The sequence below is a fragment of the Lemur catta genome, chromosome 10, assembly GCF_020740605.2.
Source record: "Lemur catta isolate mLemCat1 chromosome 10, mLemCat1.pri, whole genome shotgun sequence".
Classification (NCBI taxonomy): domain Eukaryota; kingdom Metazoa; phylum Chordata; class Mammalia; order Primates; family Lemuridae; genus Lemur; species Lemur catta.
In genome coordinates, this window is record NC_059137.1 from 7,316,681 (window position 1) to 7,339,466 (window position 22,786).

The window sequence follows — 22,786 nt, forward strand, 5'->3', positions numbered from 1 at the left end:
CGGCACTTCCGTCCAGATCCTCGTTTTTCCGCGAACCGCGGCCGGGGGCTTGAGATATGGCGTCCGCCCGCCTGGCACGGCTTCATGGGCTTTTCGCTGCCTATAAGCCCCCGGGGCTAAAATGGAAGCACCTGCGGGATACCATGGAGCTGCAGCTTCTGAAGGGTAAGTGCCTGGAACCAGACCCACGATCCCGCTCCCATGCTCCTGGAAGTCGATCTCCGCTTCTGGTTCTTCCAGCAAAATAAAGTCACGTTACCTGTGCGCCTGGACAAGCGCTTTCCTTACGGTCTGACCTGTATGTTTCATTACTTCTCATTTTCCCCTAGGGGAAACTGAATCATTATTGTCTGTTGTCATAAGGTTGATAAGTCGTGGAGTTAGGATTTGAACCCAAGTCTGTTTCTTAACTACAGCTATTCTGTTTTCTACACCATGGGTTTCTCATCAGCCTTCTACATCTGCGGTCCCCAACCCCTGGGCCGCGGATCCATACCAGTCCATTACCACAGAGCACCCCCACCCCCCGATCCCGCGCTCCCCGCTTCCTCCGTCCCGTGGAAAAATTGTCTTCCATGAAACTTAGGAACAGGGTGGGGGCGGGGCGCACAACAGGAGGTGAGCGGCGGGAGAGGGAGCAAAGCTTCATCTGTATTTACACCCGCTCCCCATCCCCATCGTATGGTATCACCGCCTGAACTGCGCCCTCCCCGTCCCCCAAACCCCATCCTTGGAAAAATTGTCTTCCATGAAATGATCCCTGGTGCCAAAAAGTTTGGGGACCTCTGTTTTACATCATCATACTTCCCTGCCCACCTCTGCCTCCCTGGTGTTGGGACAGAATTGACAAGATATCCTTTACTTGTGTGTGTTTAGGTCTCAATGCTGGGAAGCCTCCTGCCCCTGAACAGCGTGTTCGGTTCTTGCTGGGCCCCATGGAAGGCAGTGAAAAGAAGGAGCTGACCCTCACAGCCACCAGTGTGCCGACCCTCACCAGCCATCCACTGGGTAAGGCAGATTCAAGCAGGATCCTGTATGTCACTTCCCAGGAAATCCCGAGTAGAGTCAGTGTCTTAGCACTCAGACTTCAGTGCCAAGCCCTTAGAGGTCCAGAATGGGAATGAAGTATTAATATTAGAGCAGGGAATGGCAGACTTTCCTGAAAAGAGCCAGGTTTTAAATATTTTATGCTTTGCAGGCCATGCAGTTTCTGTTGCGACTGCTCAACTCTGCCATTGTAGTGCATAATAGCTATAGACAATATCAAAAAGAATGAGCCTGGCTGTGTTTGTGTTTTTTTTTTTTTTTTTTTGAGACAGAGTCTCCCTCTGTTGCCCGGGCTAGAGTACCGTGACATCAGCCTAGCTCACAGCAACCTCAAACTCCTGTGCTCAAGTGATCCTTCTGCCTCAGCCTCCCAAGTAGCTGGGATTACAGGCATGTACCACCATGCCTGGATAATTTTTTCTATATGTTTTTAGTTGTCCAGCTAATTTCTTTCTATTTTTAGTAGAGACGGGGTCTTGCTCTTGCTGAGGCTGGTCTTGAACTCCTGACCTTGAGCGATCCTCCCACCTTGGCCTCCCAGAGTGCTAGGATTACAGGCGTGAGCCACCGCGCCTGGCCCTGGCTGTGTTTCAATAAGACTTTGTTTATGAACACTGACACTTGAGTTTTGTATAATTTTCACATGTCACAAAGTATAGTTGGCCCTCTTTATCCATGGGTTCTGCATCCGTGGATTCAACCAACGATGGATTTAAATATTCATTTAAGAAAAATCTTCTGCAGTTAAAGAAAGGATTGGTAAATTTTTGGGGGGGTGCGGTCTTCCGGTGGGGACAGGAAAACCTTTCAGACAAATTCTAAAAGAGCTGTAACACTAGGATTGGTAAATTAAAAAAAAAAAATGCAAAGTTCCAAAACGCAAAACTTGAATTTGCCATGCATGGAATACTACATTGAATCCACACAAATGAAGTGATGTGTAGGCATATGTCTTAGGTATTATATGTAATCTAGAGATGATTTAAAGTATATGGCAGAGGCCCGATGGCTCATGTCTGTAATCCCAGCATTTTGGGAGGCCAAAGTGGGAGGATTGCTCAAGGCCAGGAGTTCGAGGTTACAAGTTAGGATCATGCCACTGCACACTGCACTCCAGCCTGGGGGACAGAGCAAGACCCTTTCTCTTAAAAAAAAAGGTTTTAAAAAATAATGTATTTGGGAGGATGGTTATATGCAAATACTACACCATTTTTTTTGTGTGTGTGTTTTTCTTTTTTTTTTTTTTTTTTTTTTGAGACAGTCTCACTCTGTTGCCCTGGCTAGAGTGCCATGGCATCAGCCTAGCTCACAGCAACCTCAAACTCCTGGGCTCAAGCAATCCTCCTGCCTCAGCCTCCCGAGTAGCTGGGACTGCAGGCGTGCGCCACCATGGCCGGCTAATTTTTTTCTATATATATTTTTAGTTTTCCAGCTAATTTCTTTCTATTTTTAGTAGAGACAGGGTCTCACTCTTGCTCAGGCTGGTCTCGAACTCCTGAGCTCAAACGATCCACCCACCTCGGCCTCCCAGAGTGCTAGGATTACAGGCATGAGCTACTGCGCCCAGCCCTACACCCTTTTCTATAAGGAATTTGAGCATCTTTGGATTTTAGTATCTGTGGGTAACCCTGGAACCAATCAATCTCCCATGGATACTGAGGGACTTGATTTATTTTGAACCATTGAAAAATGGAAAAAACATTTCTTAATTTGCAGGCCATAAAAAACAAAAAAATAACCAAGCTTGAGGATTTGGCCTGTGTACTGTAGTTTGCTGGCCCTTCTACTATTCTGGGACTCCAGGTGGGACTTGAGACCTTTAGGTAGAAATCATAAGGAAGGGGTTTTGGGTTTCTGGGAAAGGGCAGCTTTTTAGTGAACAAATGTGCCCCATAGTGGAACTGGTTCTGGCAATGCATCCCTGTCATTAGATGTGATTAAGGCATGTGTCAGGGAGGCTAGGGGCTTGATCAGAAACCTTTAAAACTCCAGCAGGTGACATCAGTGACTCCCTATAGTTAACAATAATAGGTATAATGTATGAAGTATGTGCTTTGTACTAGGCATTGTGTTCAGCTTTCCCAAGTGTGATCTCATTGACTCTTTACCACAATCCTGCGAGATATGTCCTATTCTGATTTCACAAATGAGGAAACTGAGGCTTAGTATTGATATTAAGTAACATAGTCTGGATTCAGTAGGCTCTCAACCACCCTGTACTTTTCTCTAGATTCTTCCTGATCTGTAGAAGTATACACACTTCTGGCCCATTCCTGCATTCATTCCTTCAATAGTTATTTCCTGAGCAGCTAGTGAGTTCTGGGCTTTGGGGATAGAACTCTGAACAGACAGACCCAGGTCCTACCTTAAGGAGCCTCCATTTTTGTTTTGTTTTGTTTTGTTTTTTTCCCTAGAGACAGGGTCTTGCTTTGTCACCCAGGCTGGAGTGCAGTGGCATGATCATAGCCCACTGCAATCTCGGACTCCTGGGCTCAAGCAATCCTCCTGCCACAGCCTCCCAAGTAGCTGGGACTACAGGCACGTGCCACCACGCCCAGCCAATTTTTAAATCTTTTGTAGAGATGGCATCTCGCTATGTTGCCCAGGCTGATCTTGAACTCCTGGCCTCAAGCAATCCTCCCCCCTCAGCTCTTCCAAAGTGTTGGGATTATAATAGGTTTGAGCCACTGTGCCTAGCCGGGAGCTCTGTTTTCTTACCAGTACTCTCCTTCAGCAGAGTTGGGCAGAGACTCCACGGTCTTGATCCTCAGGGTCTGCCCAATCCTCTGAAAGCCTGTCACTTGGAGACTGATGGTAAGCAGAGTAAGAGGCATCTTGGGTTGCCCTTTCTCTGGGTCCCAGGGAACTGAGGAAATGGTTCAGGGCCCCAGATTCCATAGTGGGGAAACCTGAGAGTCTCTCCTGATCCTAGTTTGGGCTCCATGAGGCTCCATTCTAGGAATCACGTCATCACGCAATCCAAAGATTGAGCAAATGGACCTTGTTCTTTTTTTTTTCAGTACGTGGACCAGCATTCACCAGTCTGAGGGTTGGTGTGGGACACCGGCTGGATGCCCAGGCTTCTGGGGTACTTGGTAGGTGATGTGGTAAGGCTGGGGGTGCAGTGATATGGGCTTGGGAAAAGATCAGGGAACTACCAGGAGCCTAGTATACTTTTTGCCTGACACCCACTTTCTACCACTGCCCTCCTCCCCTGATTCCTGCCCCAAGTCTGCTCAGCTGGGGAGATGGTTGGTGAGAGGGTGATAGTCATAGGGTAATCATCACAATCGCCCACTGTGATCAAGTGATTCCTACATATTACATGTGTTTCAAGGCCCTTTGCGCACACTTATTCACCACAACAACTTTATTAGGTGGATAATTTTATGGATGAAGAAAGGAAGGCTCCAGGCACATAGGTTACTTGTCGTAGGTCACATGGCTAGTGAATGCCACTGGCCCAGAGAGGGAAACCATCATCGTGTTATGGGGCAGCCAGGCTTGTTGACTACTAGTCCTACTGGTCAGGGTCTGGATGTTGCTGGAGCTGGATACACAAAGCCCTAGTCATGAACCAACTGTGTCCTCAGTGTCAGGTGGTAGCCACATCTTCCAGCTGTGACAATCAGAGTCCCCTTGTCTCACTTCCTGGGGTATAGGCAACCAGACATGACCTCATGCCCCTCTCCTTGTTCTCAAAGAGTGAATGCAGGGTCATTCTCTCCTTCAGCAAGAGAGAGAAACAGACCAGAAGAAAGACAGGAAGTGGCCACAATGGCTACTGTTCATTGGGCTCCTCTTTTGTGCTGACTGCTTCCTGCCTGTGCATAGCCTCCTTTTTTTTTTAGAGACAGGGTCTCACTGTCGCCCAGGCTAGAGTGCAGTGGCATCATTGGTCACTGCAACCTCGAACTCCTGGGCTCAAGTGATTCTCCTGCTTCAGCCTCCAGAGTAGCTGGGACTACAGGTGCACACTATGATGCCCGGCTAATTTTTCTATTTTTAGTAGAGATGGGGGTCTCACTCTTTCTTAGGCTGGTCTCAAACTCCTAAGCTCTAGTGATCCTCCCGCCTCGGCCTCTCAAAGTGCTAGGATTACAGGCATGAGCCACCATGCCCAGCCAGGCTAGTTTTTAAAAGTTTTTCTTTTTTTTTTTAAAGTTTCCAGTCAACATAATTTTTAAATTTTTTGTAGAGACAGAGTCTTGCTATGTTACCCAAGCCAGTCTTGAACTCCTGGGCTCAAGCGATGCTCCTGCCTCGGCCTCCCAAAGTGTGCTGGGATTACAGGCGTGAGCCACCGTGCCTGGCCCAATTGCCTCCTTTAATCTGCACAACACCCACGGGGACATACATCATTTTTACCTACATTTTACTGATGAGCTTGTGGCCTAAAGAGGTTAAAGGTTATACTCAGAGCCATCACTGATTTGAGCACAGGTCGTATGACTGGGCCAGTGATCTCTTTTAAGTGTATCAGAATCCCCTTGCTAAGGATCCTAAATCCCTCTACATCTGAGTCAGATTCAGTACCTATGGATGAGGCCCAGAAATCCACATTTTGATGTATATTCAGAGGAGCTTGCTTGCCCCCTGTGGAAGATCTTGCCCTCTTGCTGGCTTTAATAGCATCGGAGAAGGGAGTATTCTGATGGCAGGGGTGGGGGTGAGGGTGCGGGTTCCCAAGGGGACAGGAAGGGGTGCCAGGTATGAGATAAGGCTGGCTGTCTTTCAGTGTTCGGCGTGGGACAGGGACGCAGGCTCCTCACCGAAATGTACAATGCTCATCTCACCAAGGTATGGGGGGGTGGGGACAGCCCGCCTATCCCTTGTTCCTTTCTTGGGGAGGGGGTCCATCAGCTACCTCTGAAGCTTAGAGGATTCGATGGGGAAGCGCCGAGGCCGGCAGCAAGCATTTTTTATAGTCATGTGCTGGGGAGGCTATGATAACAATAACTACTGGCATTAGTAGGTGCTGACTGTTCTGTGCTGAGCACTATTCGTGGGTTCCCTCGTGGAAGCCTCACAACTTGCTGTAAATTAGAATCTGTTGTTCACCCTGTTTTACAGAAGAGAGAACTGAGGCTCAGAGAGGGGATGTTCCTTGCCCAGGTCACATAGCATTTCCAGGGCTTTAAGAGCTGGGATTTGAACCTGGATCTCTGTGACATCAGAGCCTGATCACAACACCCTTCTATTCTCTCCCCAAGACTGGGAAGTAGATGTCACCATGCAGCCCTCAGGAACTATGCCATCCAGGGTGGGACTATGGAATCTGGTATCACAAAGTACGTGAATAGGTGCCACATTAGGGGCCCACAGTTTTACTGGTTAAGAGTGCAAATTCTAGGCTCGGCACAGTGGCTCACGCCTATAATCCTAGCACTCTGGGAGGCCGAGGCGGGAGGATCGCTTGAGCTCAGGAGTTCAAGACCAGCCTGAGCAAGAGTGAGACCCTATCTCCACTAAAAATAGAAAAAACTGGGGGAGGGGCAGGCCAAAAAAAGAAAGGAAAAATTAGCTGGGCATGGTGGTGAGTGCCTGTACTCCCAGCTACTTGGGAGGCTGAGGCATGAGGATCGCTTGAGCCCAGGACTTTGAGGTTGCAGTGAGCTAGGATGATGCCACAGCACTCTAACCTGGGTGACAGAGCGAGACTCTATCTCAAAAAAAAAAAAAAAAAGAGAGCACAAAGCACAAATTTTGGAGCCAAATGGCTTCATTTCAAAACCCAGCTTCTACCGCTCTACCCCGCTGTGTGTCCTTGAGTGGATTGCTTAAACATCTGTGTGCCTCAGTTTCCTCATCTCTAATATGGAGGTGATATTAATAGTATTTCCCCTACAAGAAGACTATACTTGGAAAATTAAATTTTTTTTTTTTTTTTTTTTTTTTGGAGACAGAGTCTCGCACTTTCGCCCTGGCAAGAGTGCCGTGGCATCAGCCCATTTCACAGCAACCTCAAACTCCTGGGCTCAAGTGATCTTCCTGCCTCAGCCTCCCAAGTAGTTGGGACTACAGGCATGCGCCACCATACCCGGCTAATTGTTTCTATATATTTTTAGTTATCCAGCTAAATTCTTTCTATTTTTAGTAGAGACGGTGTCTCGATCTTGCTCAGGCTGGCCTCAAACTCCTGACCTCGAGCGATCCACCCGCTTCGGCCTCCCAGAGTACTAGGATTACAGGCATGAGCCCCTGCGCCTGGCCATTGGAAGATTAAATTAATGACTGCATATAAAGTGTTTAGTATGGTCCGTGACACATACGAAATGTTCAGTAAATGTCACTGTTGTCACCATCTCTGTCATCATCATCGTTGTCACTCTTATTTGTGGCAGAGGCAGTTAGTTGCACAGATGTAAAGCCTGCAGCAGGGAGGAGGAAGGCCTTGATCTGGGTCATGAAAGCTTAGTCACATCAGACGGGTGGAGAGAAGCCCTAGGGCATGCTAGGAGGCCTCAGCATGCTAAATTGTCAGGTCAGGCTGCAGCGGAGAGACACCAAGGCACGGAGTGGTCACAGGACGGGCATTGGTGCCTTTGCAGGCAGCCAGTGCTCCTGGTCATGGGAACCCAGGCAGCCATCTTGAAGGAGGCCCGCTGACTGGGAGCCAGGTACCGTGTCTCACTGAATCTGCAACTGTACTGGGAGATTGGCCCTGTCACCATCCCCAGGTCACAGAGGAGAGCTGGGGTACAAAGAGAGCTGCCAAAGGCCACACAGCAGAGCTGGTGCCCTTCCCCAGGGGGCAGTGGAGCAGCTGGGCAGGGGCTGGGTGCGTGAGCTGCCTGAGGGAAGATCTGAGAGCCCCAGCCTCAGTCTAGCACCTCTGTGGCATTAGCTGCTAGGGCTGACTGTGGGGACAATGAGCAGATCTTCCCCTCCCTGTCCTTGAAGGATTACACAGTGCGTGGCCTCCTGGGCAAAGCCACAGATGACTTCTGTGAAGACGGGCGGCTGGTGGAGAAGACGACATATGGTGAGAGCCTGTGGGAGCCCAGGGTGGCTGCCACCACCTCCCTCTATGCTTGCTTCCCTCGACTCCTGGCCCTCACCTGGGCCACGCTGATCCCTTTTCATTTACTCTTGACACACCAATCTCAGGCTGGGACTTTGGACACGCCATCTGTCTTTTCCTCGCCTGGCTCAAATGTCACCTCCACATACTCTGGTTTCTCTTCAGACGGTATAAATTTTTCACCCTTTCAAACATCACCTCCCTAGAGAAGCCTTCTTTAGCCTCCAGAGTTGGACTGGATGGACTCTCAGAATAGTGACTAACTAATGACTTGTGATCATTTAATATCTGTCTCCCCACCAGACTCACCCAAGAGAGCAGGATTATGTGGTTCACTCCTCTGGTCACACATACAGCACCAGGCCTGGGAAGTGGGAGGTGCTGATAGATGGAAAGATGGAGGATGGATGCCTCATTCTTCCCTTCTCGCCATCCCCATGTTCTAAGACATTCCATGGGATCTATTGCATTTGCTCATTTGACAGATGTTTTTTGGACCCAACCATGTGCCAGGCACTGGGGGGACATAGGGTGACTCAGACAGAGCCCCTAGTCTCAATGAACTCAGCCAAGCACACACCACTGCACCTCCTGTAGGAGACAGAACATCTGGCAAAGCGGCACTACATATTTGTGCACATCAGTATGCGTCAACATCCAGGAAAGCACCTAGGGTCGGTTACCAAATTGACACTCCTAGGATGGAGGAAGCTAGAATTTATGGGGATGGGAAGGAATGATTGTTGTTGCTAGTCTTAAATTTTTTTGTTTTTGTTTTTGTTTTTGAGACAGTCTCGCTCTGTCGCCCCTGCTAGAGTGCAGTGGTGTCATCGTAGCTTTCTGCAACCTCAAACTCCTGGGCTCAAGCAATCCTCCTGCCTCAGCCTCCCGAGTGGCTGGGACTACAGGCGTCAGCCACCACACCCAGCTAATTTTTTCTATTTTTAGTAAAGACGAAGTCTCACTCTTGCTCAGGCTGGTCTTGGACTCCTGAGCTCAAGCAATCCTTATGCCTAGTCCTCCCAGACTGCTAGGATTACAGATGTGAGCCACTGTGCCCAGCCAGTCTAAATTTTTAAGAGAAGATTTAGGTATCAATTATATAACTAAAAAGTAAGGTAAAAATCAAAGAAAATTAAGTGCTGGGAAAGAGATGCAGGAGCAGAGAGGCAGGAGCCAGGAGGAGGAAACAGCATGTTCCAGGAAGGGCCTCCTGGAGGAGGCAGCCTTTGAGCTGGGCTGCGAGGAAGTGGGGGAAGGCAGTGGCAGGTACATCTAGGTAAGACCACAGCATGAGCAAAGCCAGACCTGGGGAACAAGAGGTCTAGGCCCTTCCAGGCTAGCAACGCCTTGGTCCCGACACCTTCTCTTGGAGCTCTACCCTTGGAGCCAGAAGTTGGCACTAGCCCTGGCTGAGCCCCAGGATCAGCCTTGTGGCAGAATTTGTGGCTCTGCTGCTGTAGCCACTCAGTGGGATCAGCAGGCAGAGCACTTCTTGCTGCCTCTTTCTGCATTTTGGGCAGATGGCCCCCTCTCAGGGTCCCTGGCATGGGAAACCCAGACTGGGGCTTAAGAGACCTAGCTTAAAATATTGGGCATGTATGTCTGTGGGCTTCCATTTACAAAAAAAAGTATTCTCTTCTTAAATTTTTTTATAAGAGACAGGGTCTTGCTCTATCACCCAGGTTAGAGTGCAGTGGCATGATCATAGCTCGCTGCATCCCCTAACTCCCAGGCTCAAGTGATCCTCCTGCCTCAGTCTCCTGAGTAGCTGGAGCTACAGGGGTGCACCGACAAACCCAGCTGATTTTTTTACTTTTTGTAGAGATAGAGTCTTGCTGTGGTGCCCAGGCTGTTCTGGTCTGAAACTCCTGGGCTCCAGTGATTCTCCTGCCTCAGCCTCCCAAAGTGCTGGGATTACAGGCGTGAGCCACCATGCCTGGCCCAGAAGAATGTGTTCTTAACCTGGAATCTGGATGGCTTCAGGAGATCTGTGAGCTCCTTGAAAATGTCCTCAAAATGTTGCTTTCACATGTATCTTTCTGAGAGGAAGGTCCAGAGCTTTCATCAGATTCTCAAAAGATTGCCTGCCACCCCTGCCATGGGAATCCCTCCAAAACATCCCATCTCCAGGTTCCAAGGATGGGGCTGGTGTGGGGGAAAAGAGTGTGCTGTGGCCCATCGCCACCTGTGCACTGACCGCCCCCTGCCTTTTCCAGACCACGTGACCAGAGAGAAGCTGGACCGCATCCTGGCCGTGATGCAGGGCTCCCATCAGAAGGCCCTGGTGATGTAAGTGGGGCCCTCAGGGAGGTGCTGGGAGAGCGTGGAGAAGTGCCTGGGGCAGACTCCATGCATCTTCTTCTTAGAACCTGAAACCACACAGGAGCTACCCATTTCTTTCTCGGCACGCAGAAGAGTTTCTGTGTGCTGGGTTTTGGGCATTGGGAGGCCAAGAGGAACAGGAGATCCCAGCTGTCGTCCTGAGGACTAAATGGTCTATTGGAGAGGAAACCAAGGATCCACATCATAGCACAGAGCCCAGGAGCAAGAGTAGCCTCGTCCTGAGAGCTCAGGCTCTGGAGCCAACCTGGCTGGGATTCTTGACCCTGCCAGACACCAGTGGTGTGGCCTTGGGTGAATGGCCCACCTGGCTGGGAGTTTCATTTTCCTTTTCTGTACAATGGGGATAGAAAGAGCCCCTGCCTTAGGGACATGTGCTGAGGACTCACGGGGATCAGGCAGGTAGCTGAGCACAGTGACTTGCAGGTGTAGGGTGACCCCAGCAAAATAGCCACCTGAGGTGCGGGAGGCTGCTGTGATCAGAGAAAATGCCCTAGGCAACATCATTTCAAGGTCACGTATGAAATTGCCAAGTACCTGTGATTGGGGAGAAGCAGGTGATGGGAACATCATGTTCCCAGGCTCGGGGTGAAACAGCCAGATGTGTTCAGAACCTGGTAAGGAGCCCGGCACAGGGATGTGAGGTACCCAGGGGAGGAGTGAAGGGAAGCGGGACATGGCTGGCGAGGGCAGTGGGGACCCATTTTCAGATCTGAAACAGCCGGTGCACTGCAGTCCTGTTCCTGGGGGCCATGTGGAGAAGGGACCAGAGGGGAAAAATTTGGACACAGGGAGTAGGCGGTAAGGACAGTGCCTGGGCAACCACCAAGAAGGGCCCAACCTGCAGCTAGGGCATGAGCCGTGGAGGAGAGCGAGGGATGGAGCAGGGCAGACAACACCACAGGGCAGCCTCGAGGAAGAGGCTGGCAGACAGCTGGGCTACTGGGGCTGTTGGGATGGGGAGGAAGGCCCTGTGGAGGAGGACAACGTTGAGTCACTTTGGGTTGGGCCGAGCGTGAGGAACTTGTGGGCTGTCCAGGCTGAGATGCCGGAGCCCAGGGCACAGGTGGAGGTTTGGAGCGGTCAGTGTGTGTGATTGTGAAGCCAGGGAGGGCGTGCAGATGCTGCGTTTAGGGATTGCAGGGGACAAAGAGGGTGCTGCCAGGGTGGCTGTAGGAGCAGGAGTGGCAGGGCACATGGAAGGTGAATGAAGAGCTTCTGGAAAGGCGCCTTTTGTGAGTAGGGCAATGCTAGGGGCAGGTGGTCAGCCCAGCTCCCCACCCCACACTGTCTGCAGGACTCCAGCCCCCTGCTGATCCACAGGCACTCTAACCTGGACCTGAAGACCCAGGAGGCCTATGAGATGGCCGTGAGAGGCTTGATCCGGCCCACGAACAAGTCTCCCATGCTGATAATTGGCATCCGATGTCTCCACTTTGCACCTCCAGAATTCCTCCTGGGTAGGTTGCCCCAGGAAGTTGGGGCACTGAGATGGGGCCCCTGGGTTTGGGGAGTCACCGTGGAATGCTCTTGTGGAGGCCACTGTCCTCTGGCTCAGCCAAGACAGGCACACGCCAGCCCTGATCTCTGCTGGCCAAGGCATCAGGCGCTGACTTCCTTCCCAGCCCTGGCCCCAAGTTGGCTGATCACAGAGCACACAGAACAAAAGCTCTTCTATCTCCTGCCAAGTCACCCTTTGAAGCCAGACCTTAACAAGCAAGGTTACATTTAGCGGCTCATTTCCAGTGGTTCAAGTTGTCACGGGCCCATCAGACACAACTCTTAACTCCCAGTGCCCCCCAAATCTTTGTTCCTTTTGTGTGCTCCCCAACCCTCATTCCTTTCCTCTCTGTTGATCATATGAATCCATACTCCTTTGCTTGAGCACTGACCAGGGCTCTCCTGATGCTAAGCGGCTTCTATAAATGATGTCTTTCACTCCTGATAGCCCCTGTTTTACAGATGAGGAAACCAAGTCTTAGCGCAGACTGCTAAAGCCACCCTGCCCACAAATCACCTGGGGATCTTCTTAAAAGGCAGATTCTGACTCAACAGGTCTGGGCAGAGCCTGAGATTATGCTTATCTAACATACTTTCAGGTGGCACCCACAGGGCCGGCCCTGAGGCTGCACTCTTAGTAGCAAAGCCGAGAGAGCTAAGGTGTCTTGCTCAGGTCCATTATGTCACTAGGAGGTATCCATGGGGTGTGGATTCAGATCAGCCAGACCCCAGAGGCTGTGCTCCTGACCTGTGTCCATCATTGTGTGTCCCTGGCAGAGGTGCAGTGCATGCACGAGACACAGAAGCAGCTGCGAAAGCTGGTGCATGAAATTGGCCTGGAGCTAAAGACCACCGCTGTTTGTACCCAAGTGCGGCGCACACGAGATGGCATCTTCACACTGGATGATGCCCTCCTGAGGACCCAGTGGGACCTACACAGTATCCTGGATGCCATCCAGGCTGCTGCCCCCCGGGTAGCTGCGGAACTGGAGAAGAGCTTGAGGCCGGGGCTGGACACCCAGCAGGTCCCCAGTCCGCGCTGGCCTGGGGACTCGGAGGGCCCAAGCTCTGCCTTGGGGCTGGAGAGTGATGTGGGACATTGAAAGGCCACGCAGCTGCTGGGGCAGTGTGTGGATAAATATAAGAACTGTATGAGGCCGGGTGCGGTAGCTCACGCCTGTAATCCTAGCACTCTGGGAAGCTGAGGCGGGAGGATCGCTCAAGGTCAGGAGTTCGAGACCAGCTTCAGCAAGAGCGAGACCCCTTCTCTACTAAAAAAATAGAAAGAAATTATCTGGGCAACTAAAAAAAAAGTATATATATATATAAAATCAGCTGGGTGTGGTGGCACATGCCTATGGTCCCAGCTACTCGGGAGGCTGAGGCAGTAGGATTGCTTGAGCCCAGGAGTTTGAGGTTGCTGTGAGCTAGGCTGATGCCACGGCACTCTATCCCGGGCGAGTGAGACTCTGTCTCAAAAAAAAAAAAAAAAAAAAAAAAAGAACTGTATGAGCTGGAAATGATGGCTGTGCACAAAGAGTAGGGGAAGATTTTCTGCATGTGACACAAAACTCAGAAGCTGTAACAGAAAAGATTGCTAGACTTGACCCAATTGAAAAGAAAAAACTTCTGTATGGAGGAAAAGACGACAAATGACAGACCGATAACAGTATTTGCAGTATCTTTAACTAATGAATAATATCCATAATATACAAAGAGCTCTTAGAAAGTAATGAGAAAAAGAGGACAAGAAAATTAGGCAAAGAATATGAAGTCCAGATTAAAGGAAATCTAGATGGCCAGTAAGCCAGAAATGGCACCCAACCTGTTTAACACTGAAAGACACAGGTGGAAATAACATGAATTGCCTTTCAGAGTGGGAAAATTAGTAAAAAGATACTCAGTAGTGGTGATGAGGTGAGAAAATTGGCAGTTTGTACCATTGGTAGGAATATAAAACTGTGCTCTTTTAGGAGTAGTTTGGTGGTACACATCACTGTGTGAATTCCTGCCCCTGACCCAGCAGTTTCACTTTCAGGACTCTATCTTCCAGCGTGGCTGCAGACAGTTTTAAGTATACAGATGTTCATGGCTGCATTGTCATAGTAAAAAAAAAAAAAGTAGGAAGTGTGGTTATTGTTCCTCAGTAAGGGACTGGTTGAATAAATATGGCCTATGCAGGGGCAAAAATCTCTATTATATTCTAGGGAAATTAGAAAACTTTGCGGGTTTTTAGCCCCCCTTTTTTTCCTACCAATTTTATTTCTCTAGGCTTTAGATTTCTTGGTCCCTTTTTTTTTTTGAGACAGAGTCTCGCTGTGTTACCCGGGCTAGAGTGAGTGCTTGTGGCGTCAGCCTAGCTCACAGCAACCTCAAACTCCTGGGCTTAAGCGATCCTACTGCCTCAGCCTCCCCAGTAGCTGAGACTACAGGCATGTGCCACCATGCCTGGCTAATTTTTTCTATATATATTTTTTAGTTGGCCAGATAATTTCTTTCTATTTTTAGTAGAGACAGGGTCTCGCTCTTGCTGAGGCTGGTCTGGAACTCCTGACCTCCAATGATCCAGCTGCCTCGGCCTCCCAGAGTGCTAGGATCACAGGTGTGAGCCTCCGCGCCTGGCCTTTTTTTTTTTTTTTTTTTTTGAGACATGGTCTTGTTCTATTGCCCAGGCTGGAGTGCAGTGGCATGATCATAGCTCACTGTAACCTCCAACTCCTGGCTGAAGTGATCATCCTGCCTCAGCCTCCCAAGTAGCTGCCTGGCTAATTTTTAAATTTTTTTTTGTAGAGATGGAGTCTTACTATTTTGCCCAAGCTAGTCTTGAACTCTTGGCCTCAAGCACTCCTGTCTCAGCCTCCCAAAGTCCTGGGATTACAGGCTTGAGCCACTGTGCCCAGGCTTTTTTTAATTAAAAAAAATTTTTTAGACGTGAAGGCTTGCTCTGTCGCTCTGGCTGGAGTGCAGTAGCATGATTGTAGCTCACTGCAGCCTCGAACTCCTGGCCTCAAATGATAGCTCCCGAGTAGCTGGAATTACAGGTATGAGCCACTTGGGCCAGGCCCTGGTTGTCCTTTAGCTTCTATCCATTTGGGTCTTTCCCCCTTGGAATACTTGGGCTAGAAGAATGTAAGCTGGCCTCTGGCTAGAGCTCCTGTTTGACCTTGAGGAGAAGCCCTGGAATGTCTCTGTCCCTGTTTGTCATCCATGGAAAAGGAGACCCCAGCCACCATGGCTCCTTTACCTTCTCCCAGAATTGCCTTCAGGGCAGGCACAACTCCAAGCAGTGCTGAGCAGGTCCGGCTCTGCAGGCTCCTGGCTATGAGGCCTCGAAAGCTCAGGCTGAGACAGGAGGATCACTTGAGCCAGGTGTTCTTCAAGGTTGCAGTGAGCTGTGATTGTGCCCCCACACTCCAGCCTGGGCAATGCAGTGAGACCCTGTCCATTCCTCATCTATAAAATGAGCATAATGATTTCTCCCATGTGGGAACAAACGAAATCCTGTGTCAGGTGCTTATGGCGGCACCTGGCAAGTCATGCACTCTTGGCACTTGAGCCAGGACTTCTCCATTGCCTCTTGTTTTTCTGGCATAAAAATCATCTGGGGACCTGACAGACACTACCTCGGCCAGATGATCAAGGTCCACACCAGCAGTCATAAATTATGTTGGTAGTGCGTACGCTTGGTATGGTGTGATGAAATTGGCCCTTAACCTTTGTGATCTTTCTTCCAATAACCCATAACCCAGCCATATCGTGAGAAAACATCAGACAGATTTCAGTAGTGGGGCAGCCTACAAAATACCTGACCAGTACTCAAAACTGTCACGGTCATCAAAAGCAAGGAAAGTCAGAAACTGCCACAGCCAAGAGGAGCCTAAAGAGACATGGTGACTAAGTGTAATAAGGTCTCCTGGATGGGATCCTGGAACAGAAACAGGGAGTTACGGAAACACTAAGAAAACCTAAATAAACCACAGGCCGGGCATGGGTGGCTCACGCCTGTAATCCTAGCACTCTGGGAGGCTGAGGCAGGAGGATCGCTTGAGCTCAGGAGTTGGAGACCAGTCTGAGCAAGAGCGAGACCCCTTCCTTGCTAAAAGAAAAATTAGCCAGGCGTGGTTGTGTCTGTAGTCCCAGCTACTTGGGAGGCTGAGGCAGGAGGATCACTTGAGCCCAGGAGTTTGAGGTCGCTGTGAGCTATGGTAATAACACTGCACTCTACCCAGGCAGCAGAGACCCTGTCTCAAGGGAAAAAAAGCAAAAACCAGACCTTCACAGCAACATCTAAGCTGGTATTTGACCGAGATCTGGGTACCATGGCCTAGCTAACAGCACATAAAATGACCCCCTACACAGTGTCTGTTTTTTATTTAGGAGCATGGTGGGTACTCCCTGTGGAAGGGCCCTGTGGGATTGAGCACCTGGGTTTCCAGCCCTGCCCTTTCCTGCACGTGTGTGCACTGGACAAGTTTACTACTCACATTGGTGAGTCTGGGTTTCCTCACCTGTCAGATGATAGTGCCTCTCACATATAGGTAACAGGATGAGCCCAGAGCCACAAGGCCGACGCGTACAGACAGTGTGCCCTGTACCAGGCCCTGGGCTCACAGCGGTTAACAGGCCTAGAATTTAGGCACTGTGGTTATCGCTGCTTTACAAGTGAGGAAACTGAGGTATGACATGGGCAAATAACATGCCCAAGGACACCCAGTGTTATGGTCTGAATGTTTGTGTCCCCCCAAAATTCATATGTTGAAATCCTGACCTCTGAGGTAATGGTATTAGGAGGTAGGGCCTTTGGCAAGTGATTAGGTCATGAGGGTGGAGTCCTCCAAAATGGGATTAGTGCCTTTATTAACCAGTCCCAAACGACCTTATTTGCCCCTTCCAGCATGTGAAGACAGGGTGAGAAGGCACCCTCTGAGCCAGCAAGTAGGCTCCCACCAGACACCAAATCTGCCAGTGCCCTTTTTTTTTTTTTTTTTGGTAGAAATGTTAGTAAACAAATTTATTAAATCCAACAGCAGGTAACCTTCCAAATAAACATTAAAATAAAGGGAATAATGTAGGCATCAAAGACGAAAATGTGTGTAACAAGTTAATGAAAGTATTCAAGGGGCCATTTGGAGAGTGCAACAGTGCAGAATACAAACAAAAGTATTAACTTTTGTCAAGTTTGTACAACCTCAAGAAACAGATACACTGGTCACGAACCAAGAGGGCCCACAAATGTGGAGGGTCACATGAGTAGTGGACTCACCACCTCAGTGGCTTAAGGCAGGGTATCTGTGGGAGCAAGTCCTCCAAGCCCCGTTTGCCTATCGCTTCACATTCCCCCTTTGAATTAGCACAACAGGTAAGAGCAATTCATCACAGACTAGGATCTGGAGACCAGGTTCAGAGGGAAGACACTTCTCCCAGAAAAGTGTGTTGTGTGTGTGTGTGTGGGGGGGGGTGATCTGCAGCAGCTGCTGAATGGCTTGCTTTAGCAATATCCAAGATTTGTGTTGAAAGTATCAGGAAAAGAAGATGGGTGGTAGAAGTAGGCATCTTATGAGAGCAGGCTGGGTTTCCAAGAAGAGAGGAACAGGGAGGACATGATGCTGATGCCGTAGCACCTGAATCAGAAGCAGAACCCAATGGTTGCTCAAAGCTATTCAAACCACCTTGGCTTCTGCAACTAGTGCCTAGGCATCTATTTATTTCATCCTTCACAGGCGGTGAGGGGGAAACCCTGCTGATCCTCACCAACGTGCTGTCCCAGTCCAGATTCAACTGGATATATGTTATTTTAAATACCATGGGAATAACCTCTGAAGGGGGTTAGGGGGGTGGGAACCACATTTATATGACTCAGAAAACATTGAGTAAGAGGAGGGTCAATGTCGCATGTCCTCAAGTCCCAATTAACACACTTCCATAACTAGTAGTCCTTTCAACCATTTAAACAGGATATTGCTGTAGTCCCCCAAGGAAGACCTTTCTCAGTTACCAAGATATTAAAGTCATAACTAACCAAACATAGGAGACACAAGAAAAACAGCAAAGCAGACAACTTAAAAAAAAAAAAGGCAAAAAACCCTAGCAGCAGCTTTCTTCCAGCCTTTATCTTATAATTGTATTACTCTACCTTTGGGGCTTTGCAACACTGAGATTTCACTTGAAATATTGCAAAATAAATGGTCCTAAACAGATATGTTTTGGATTGTAAACTTTTAGACCAGTCCTTATCCCAGTAGCTTCCCACCATTGTTTAACACGAGTTGGCATGGTGTATGTAGTGTATGAACCCGTTAGGTGAACTATGGCATGCAACACCTTGCAGCCTCCAGCACTGAGGACTAAATTTTCACACCAGCCCCTGGGAGATCAATACTGTTTAGCAGACTGACTAATATTGTGTGGCTTACTCCTTTCTTACTTTCTAAGAAGGCTGGTTTGAGCCTTCCTTAGGGAAGTTCAATATTAAAAACACTGCCTTGGCCAGGCACGGTGGCTCACGCCTGTAATCCTAGCACTCTGGAAGGCTGAGGCAGGATGATTGCTTGAGCTCAGGAGTTTGAGACCAGCTTGAGCAAGAGCGAGACCCCGTCTTGACTAAAAAAAATAGAAAGAAATTAGCCAAACAACTAAAAATAGAAAAAATTAGCCAGGCATGGTGGCGCATGCCTGTAGTCCCAGCTACTCAGGAGGCTGAGGCAGGAGGATGGCTTGAGCCCAGGAGTCTGAGGTTGCTGTGAGCTAGGCTGACACCACGGCACTCTAGCCCAGGCAACAGAGTGAGACTCTGTCTCAAAAAAAAAAAAAGAAAGAAAGCAGGAAAGATTTTAAAAAGTCTTTAAATAAAAAAGAACCTTGCTTTCCCTCAGGACCAGGAATATGCTAAGCACACAGGACGTGTCATTATGAGCTGACATTTACCTACATCCTTATGATCCTTACGTCAGCCTTCACAGACATGATACCTTGCGGAAAGGGCACAGCAGGCATTGTTTTACTCATTTTATAGTTGAAGAAACTGAGGCCTCATGAGGTGAAGCCACCAGTTTGTGGTCTAGCTGTATGTGGCCTAGCTGTATGTGGCATGGCTTGCTGAGCTTTCTCTGGCCACAGGTTAAAAAAACAAATAAAAAAACGTATCCACCACTGTATCATCAATGTCTTGATTAAATCTCTTGTCAGTCCCTGACTAACCCCATCCTTCCAGCACTTTAGCAGGAGGCTCAGGCCTTAGCCCAGATAACAGGGGGGGATGGACCCACATTAGTCACACCAAAGGAATCCCCATCTGGGTGACTCTAGATCAGGATGTTGCTGGGAGTGTGGAGATGACAAAGAGAGACAAGCATCGCAGGTGGGCGGCCAGGGTGTGACCGCCGGGGGGTGCTGTCCTGGGGCCTCCCAGCCCCCCTGGGGTCTGCAAAGTAGGCTGGAATCCAAGTGACCTCCTGCCCGGCACTTCACTCGGTCCCCACCTCCGGCCCCTACATGTACTTCCTGAGCTCCTAATAAATCAGAATCAAGAAGAGGCCTAAGATGGCAAAACAGGCCTAGCTCCTCCCTGGCAAACCAGCCGGGCAGGTTTGCTGGTGCCAGGGTGGAGGGTGGGGGAGTAAGTCAATCTAAGAACAAAAGGACCTGACCAGTGCCAGGGCCTGTGAGATGGCTCTGGGGAGAAGCCAGATAAAATTACTCCTGGTTTGATCTGGTGCTGACCAAGGCTGTCTCTTAGGGTCAAGTGGGTTGTAAATGTGTTTGAAGATGGGCTGGTTTTGAGGCGGGATTTGATAGGACGTTAATTACTGGTGGTTAGAAGCAATTTCATGAACCACCAAGGAACATGTACCAGACATTTAAGAAATCAAGAACACCTGGGGAGCTTGCTTAAAACGAATACATTTTTGGATCTGTAAAATCAGGATTTCTAGAGGTTGGGGACCCAAACCTTTATTTCTAAAAGCTCTCTTAGATACTTGTGATACTCACAGCTTTGCTCCTGGTCTTTAAAGAACATGTCTTTGGGCCAGGCACAGTGGTTCACGCCTGTAATCCTAGCACTCTGGGAGGCTGAGTGGGAGGATGGCTTGAGGTCAGGAGTTTGAGACCAGCCTGAGCAAGAGCGAGACCCAGTCTCTACTAAAAATAGAAAAAATTAGTCAGGTGTGGTGGAGCACACCTATAGTCCCAGCTACTCGGGAGGCTGAGGTGGGAGGAACGCTTGAGCCCAGAAGTTTGAGGTCGCTGTGAGCTAGGCAAACGCCACGGCACTCACCTGGGCAACAGAGCAAGACTCTGTCTCAATAAAATAAAATAAAATAAAGAGCATGTCTGTGGAACACCTTCAACCTCAGAGTTTGCTACTTAGCTGTGTTTCCTTGGGAAAGTGACTTAACCTCTCTGAGCTTCATTTGCTCCATTTGAAAAGTGGGGATAGGCCGGGAGTGGTGGCTCACACCTATAATCCTAACCTTCTGGGAGGCAGAGGTGGGTGGATCGCTGGAGGTCAGGAGTTCGAGATCAGCCTGAGCGAGACCCTGTCTCTACTAAAAATAGAAATAAAAATTATCTGGCCAACTAAAAATATATATAGAAAAAATTAGCCGAGCATGGTGGCGCATGCCTGTAGTCCCAGCTACTCGGGAGGCTGAGGCAGTAGGATCGCTTAAGCCCAGGAGTTTGAGGTTGCTGTGAGCTAGGCTGATGCCATGGCACTCACTCTAGCCCGGGCAACAAAGTGAGACTCTGTCTCAAAAAAAAAAAAAAAAAAAATGGGGATAACTGCTTACCTTTTAGGGCTGCCATTAGGAATATATATACTAGGCAGGCCAAGCATCAGGTCCAGGGCCTGGCACAGAGAATGTCCTCCAAGTGTTAGCCACTACAATTAGTATCCCAGCCGAGGCCCTTTGGGATCCTGGGATGCACAGGGGAGGCTGAGGGAGTTAAAGCTCAGGAGGGGCTTTGCCTCTGTTCAGAGTCCCTGGTGTTGGGAATGAGAGGCTCCCTGGGAAGGGAGCCATGCAGCACAGTGTGCTTAGAGGAATCAGGACCTAGGGGCCGAGGCTGAGCCCAGGGCAGGGGCTGTCCATTTCTGGCCACTCACCTGGCCACTTGGTCAGGGCCTTGGGCTTATACAAATTATAAGCAGCACAACAGAGATTTGTGGTTAAGACCTTGGGCTTAAGGGCTCAGAGAGTTCTAGGTTCAAGTTCTGCTTCTCCTTCTAGTAATGCATGACTGTGGATGGGAGACTCAAGAGCCTGAGCTGGGAGGAAGGACAGCACCCCATGGTTACTCCACCAGGCTCCGGCGTCAGCCAGCTCCACTCTGGATCAGACCTGTGGCCCTGGGCAAGTGCCACATGCCCCAAAGCATCAGTTTGCTCAGTCTGGAGATGGGGATATTGCAGGTGAAGTGCTCAGCGCCCTATTAGACCCACAGAATTGCCTAAGTGTTGGTTATTGAGGCCACCAATCCCTTCTCTGGTGAAACATTTGGCTTGTAACTGGTTTGGGCATGTAATTGTCACCTTTCACCTCATTCTCAGTCCTGTTCACCTGACTTGGAACCTGGAGCTTTCCTCACAAGGCCTCTGGAGTATCAGGGTTGGGGGGCACTGGGCCCCTGGCCTGGGTTTCCCTCCCTCTTTCCCCAAAGAGTGTCCCCTTCTTCTTCTTTTTTTTTTTTTTTGGAGACAGAGTCTCTCTGTGTTGCCCGGGCTAGAGTGAGTGCCGTGGCGTCAGCCTAGTTCACAGCAACCTCAAACTCCTGGGCTCAAGGGATCCTCCTGCCTCAGGCTTCCAAGTAGCTGAGACTATAGGCATGCACTACCATTCCTGGCTAATTTTTTTTCTATATATTTTTAGTTGTCCAGCTAATTTATTTTTATTTTTTTTAATAGAGACGGGGTCTTGCTCTTGCTCAGGCTAGTCTTGAACTCTTGACCTCAAGTGATCCTCCCGCCTCGGCCTCCCAGAGTGCTAGGATTACAGGCATGAGCCACCATGCCCGGCCAAGTGTCCACTTATAAGCAAAGCTGGAGTGGGGTCATATTTGGTGACATTGGCTCTGTGACGTCAGGTTGCCCAGAAATGACCCCTGTCGGTCCCCAGGATGAGAATGCAGGCTGTATTGCGTTAGTGGGTTTTTTTTTTTTTTGAGACAGAGTCTCTCTGTGTTGCCCGGGCTAGAGTGAGTGCCGTGGCGTCAGCCTAGCTCACAGCAACCTCAAACTCTTGGGCTCAAGCAATCCTACTGCCTCAGCCTCCCGAGTAGCTGGGACTACAGGCATGCGCCACCATGCCTGGCTAATTTTTTCTATATATATTTTTAGTTGGCCAGATAATTTCTTTCTATTTTTTTAGTAGAGACGAGGGTCTCGCTCTTGCTCAGGCTGGTCTTGAACTCCTGAGCTTGAACAATCCGCCCGCCTCTGCCTCCCAGAGTGCTAGGATTACAGGCGTGAGCCACCGCGCCCGGCCTGTGTTAGTGTTTTGAACTCTGTAGGTGTCGACGGTAAATATTTTTTAGTAGGGTTTAACCGGATATGATCAAACAAACTCTGTGTGTGTATACACCGTGTCAGAGCTGACCTCTGTGGCCTGTTCTCCAGCACCGTCTGGCCACGCCCTGAGAAAGCCACATCTCTCAGCCACTTGCTCCTCACTGCACCCATCCCTTCAGACTGCGGGGAGGCCGGCTGCCAGAGAAGATGCCCTCTTCTGTGTGGGGCACTAGGACCTGGCATTCAGCAGTGGCCTGGGGGGTGGGGACCTTCCCAACAATGCCCTCCCAGGGCTTGCTGCCTGGGACTGTTGGGTGCATCTCTGAGTGGATGCTGCCCCCCTGTGGCCGTACCCACTGGGACAC

At 49.6% G+C, this 22,786-nt stretch overlaps 1 protein-coding gene and 1 non-coding gene across 3 annotated transcripts; one reads left to right on the forward strand and one right to left on the reverse strand.

The window, feature by feature from the left end:
- Positions 1–5: 5 nt before the first annotated feature.
- TRUB2 (TruB pseudouridine synthase family member 2) lies at positions 6–13,069 on the forward strand. Of its 2 annotated transcripts, XM_045563301.1 has the most exons (9): positions 36–165; positions 877–1,008; positions 4,068–4,142; positions 5,786–5,847; positions 7,599–7,667; positions 7,951–8,032; positions 10,291–10,363; positions 11,738–11,874; positions 12,692–13,069. In XM_045563301.1, exons 1-9 carry the CDS (start codon positions 57–59, stop codon positions 13,015–13,017), a joined length of 1,065 nt encoding a protein of 354 aa, XP_045419257.1. In that variant the 5' UTR covers positions 36–56; the 3' UTR covers positions 13,018–13,069. The 2 variants fall into 2 exon arrangements, with proteins under 2 accessions (XP_045419258.1, XP_045419257.1); XM_045563302.1 differs by lacking the exon at positions 7,599–7,667 and having other exon boundaries at positions 6–165.
- On the reverse strand, positions 1,824–1,885 carry LOC123646765. Its single transcript, XR_006738019.1, has one exon. It is a non-coding gene; the product is annotated as a U7 small nuclear RNA (small nuclear RNA).
- Positions 13,070–22,786: the final 9,717 nt, after the last annotated feature.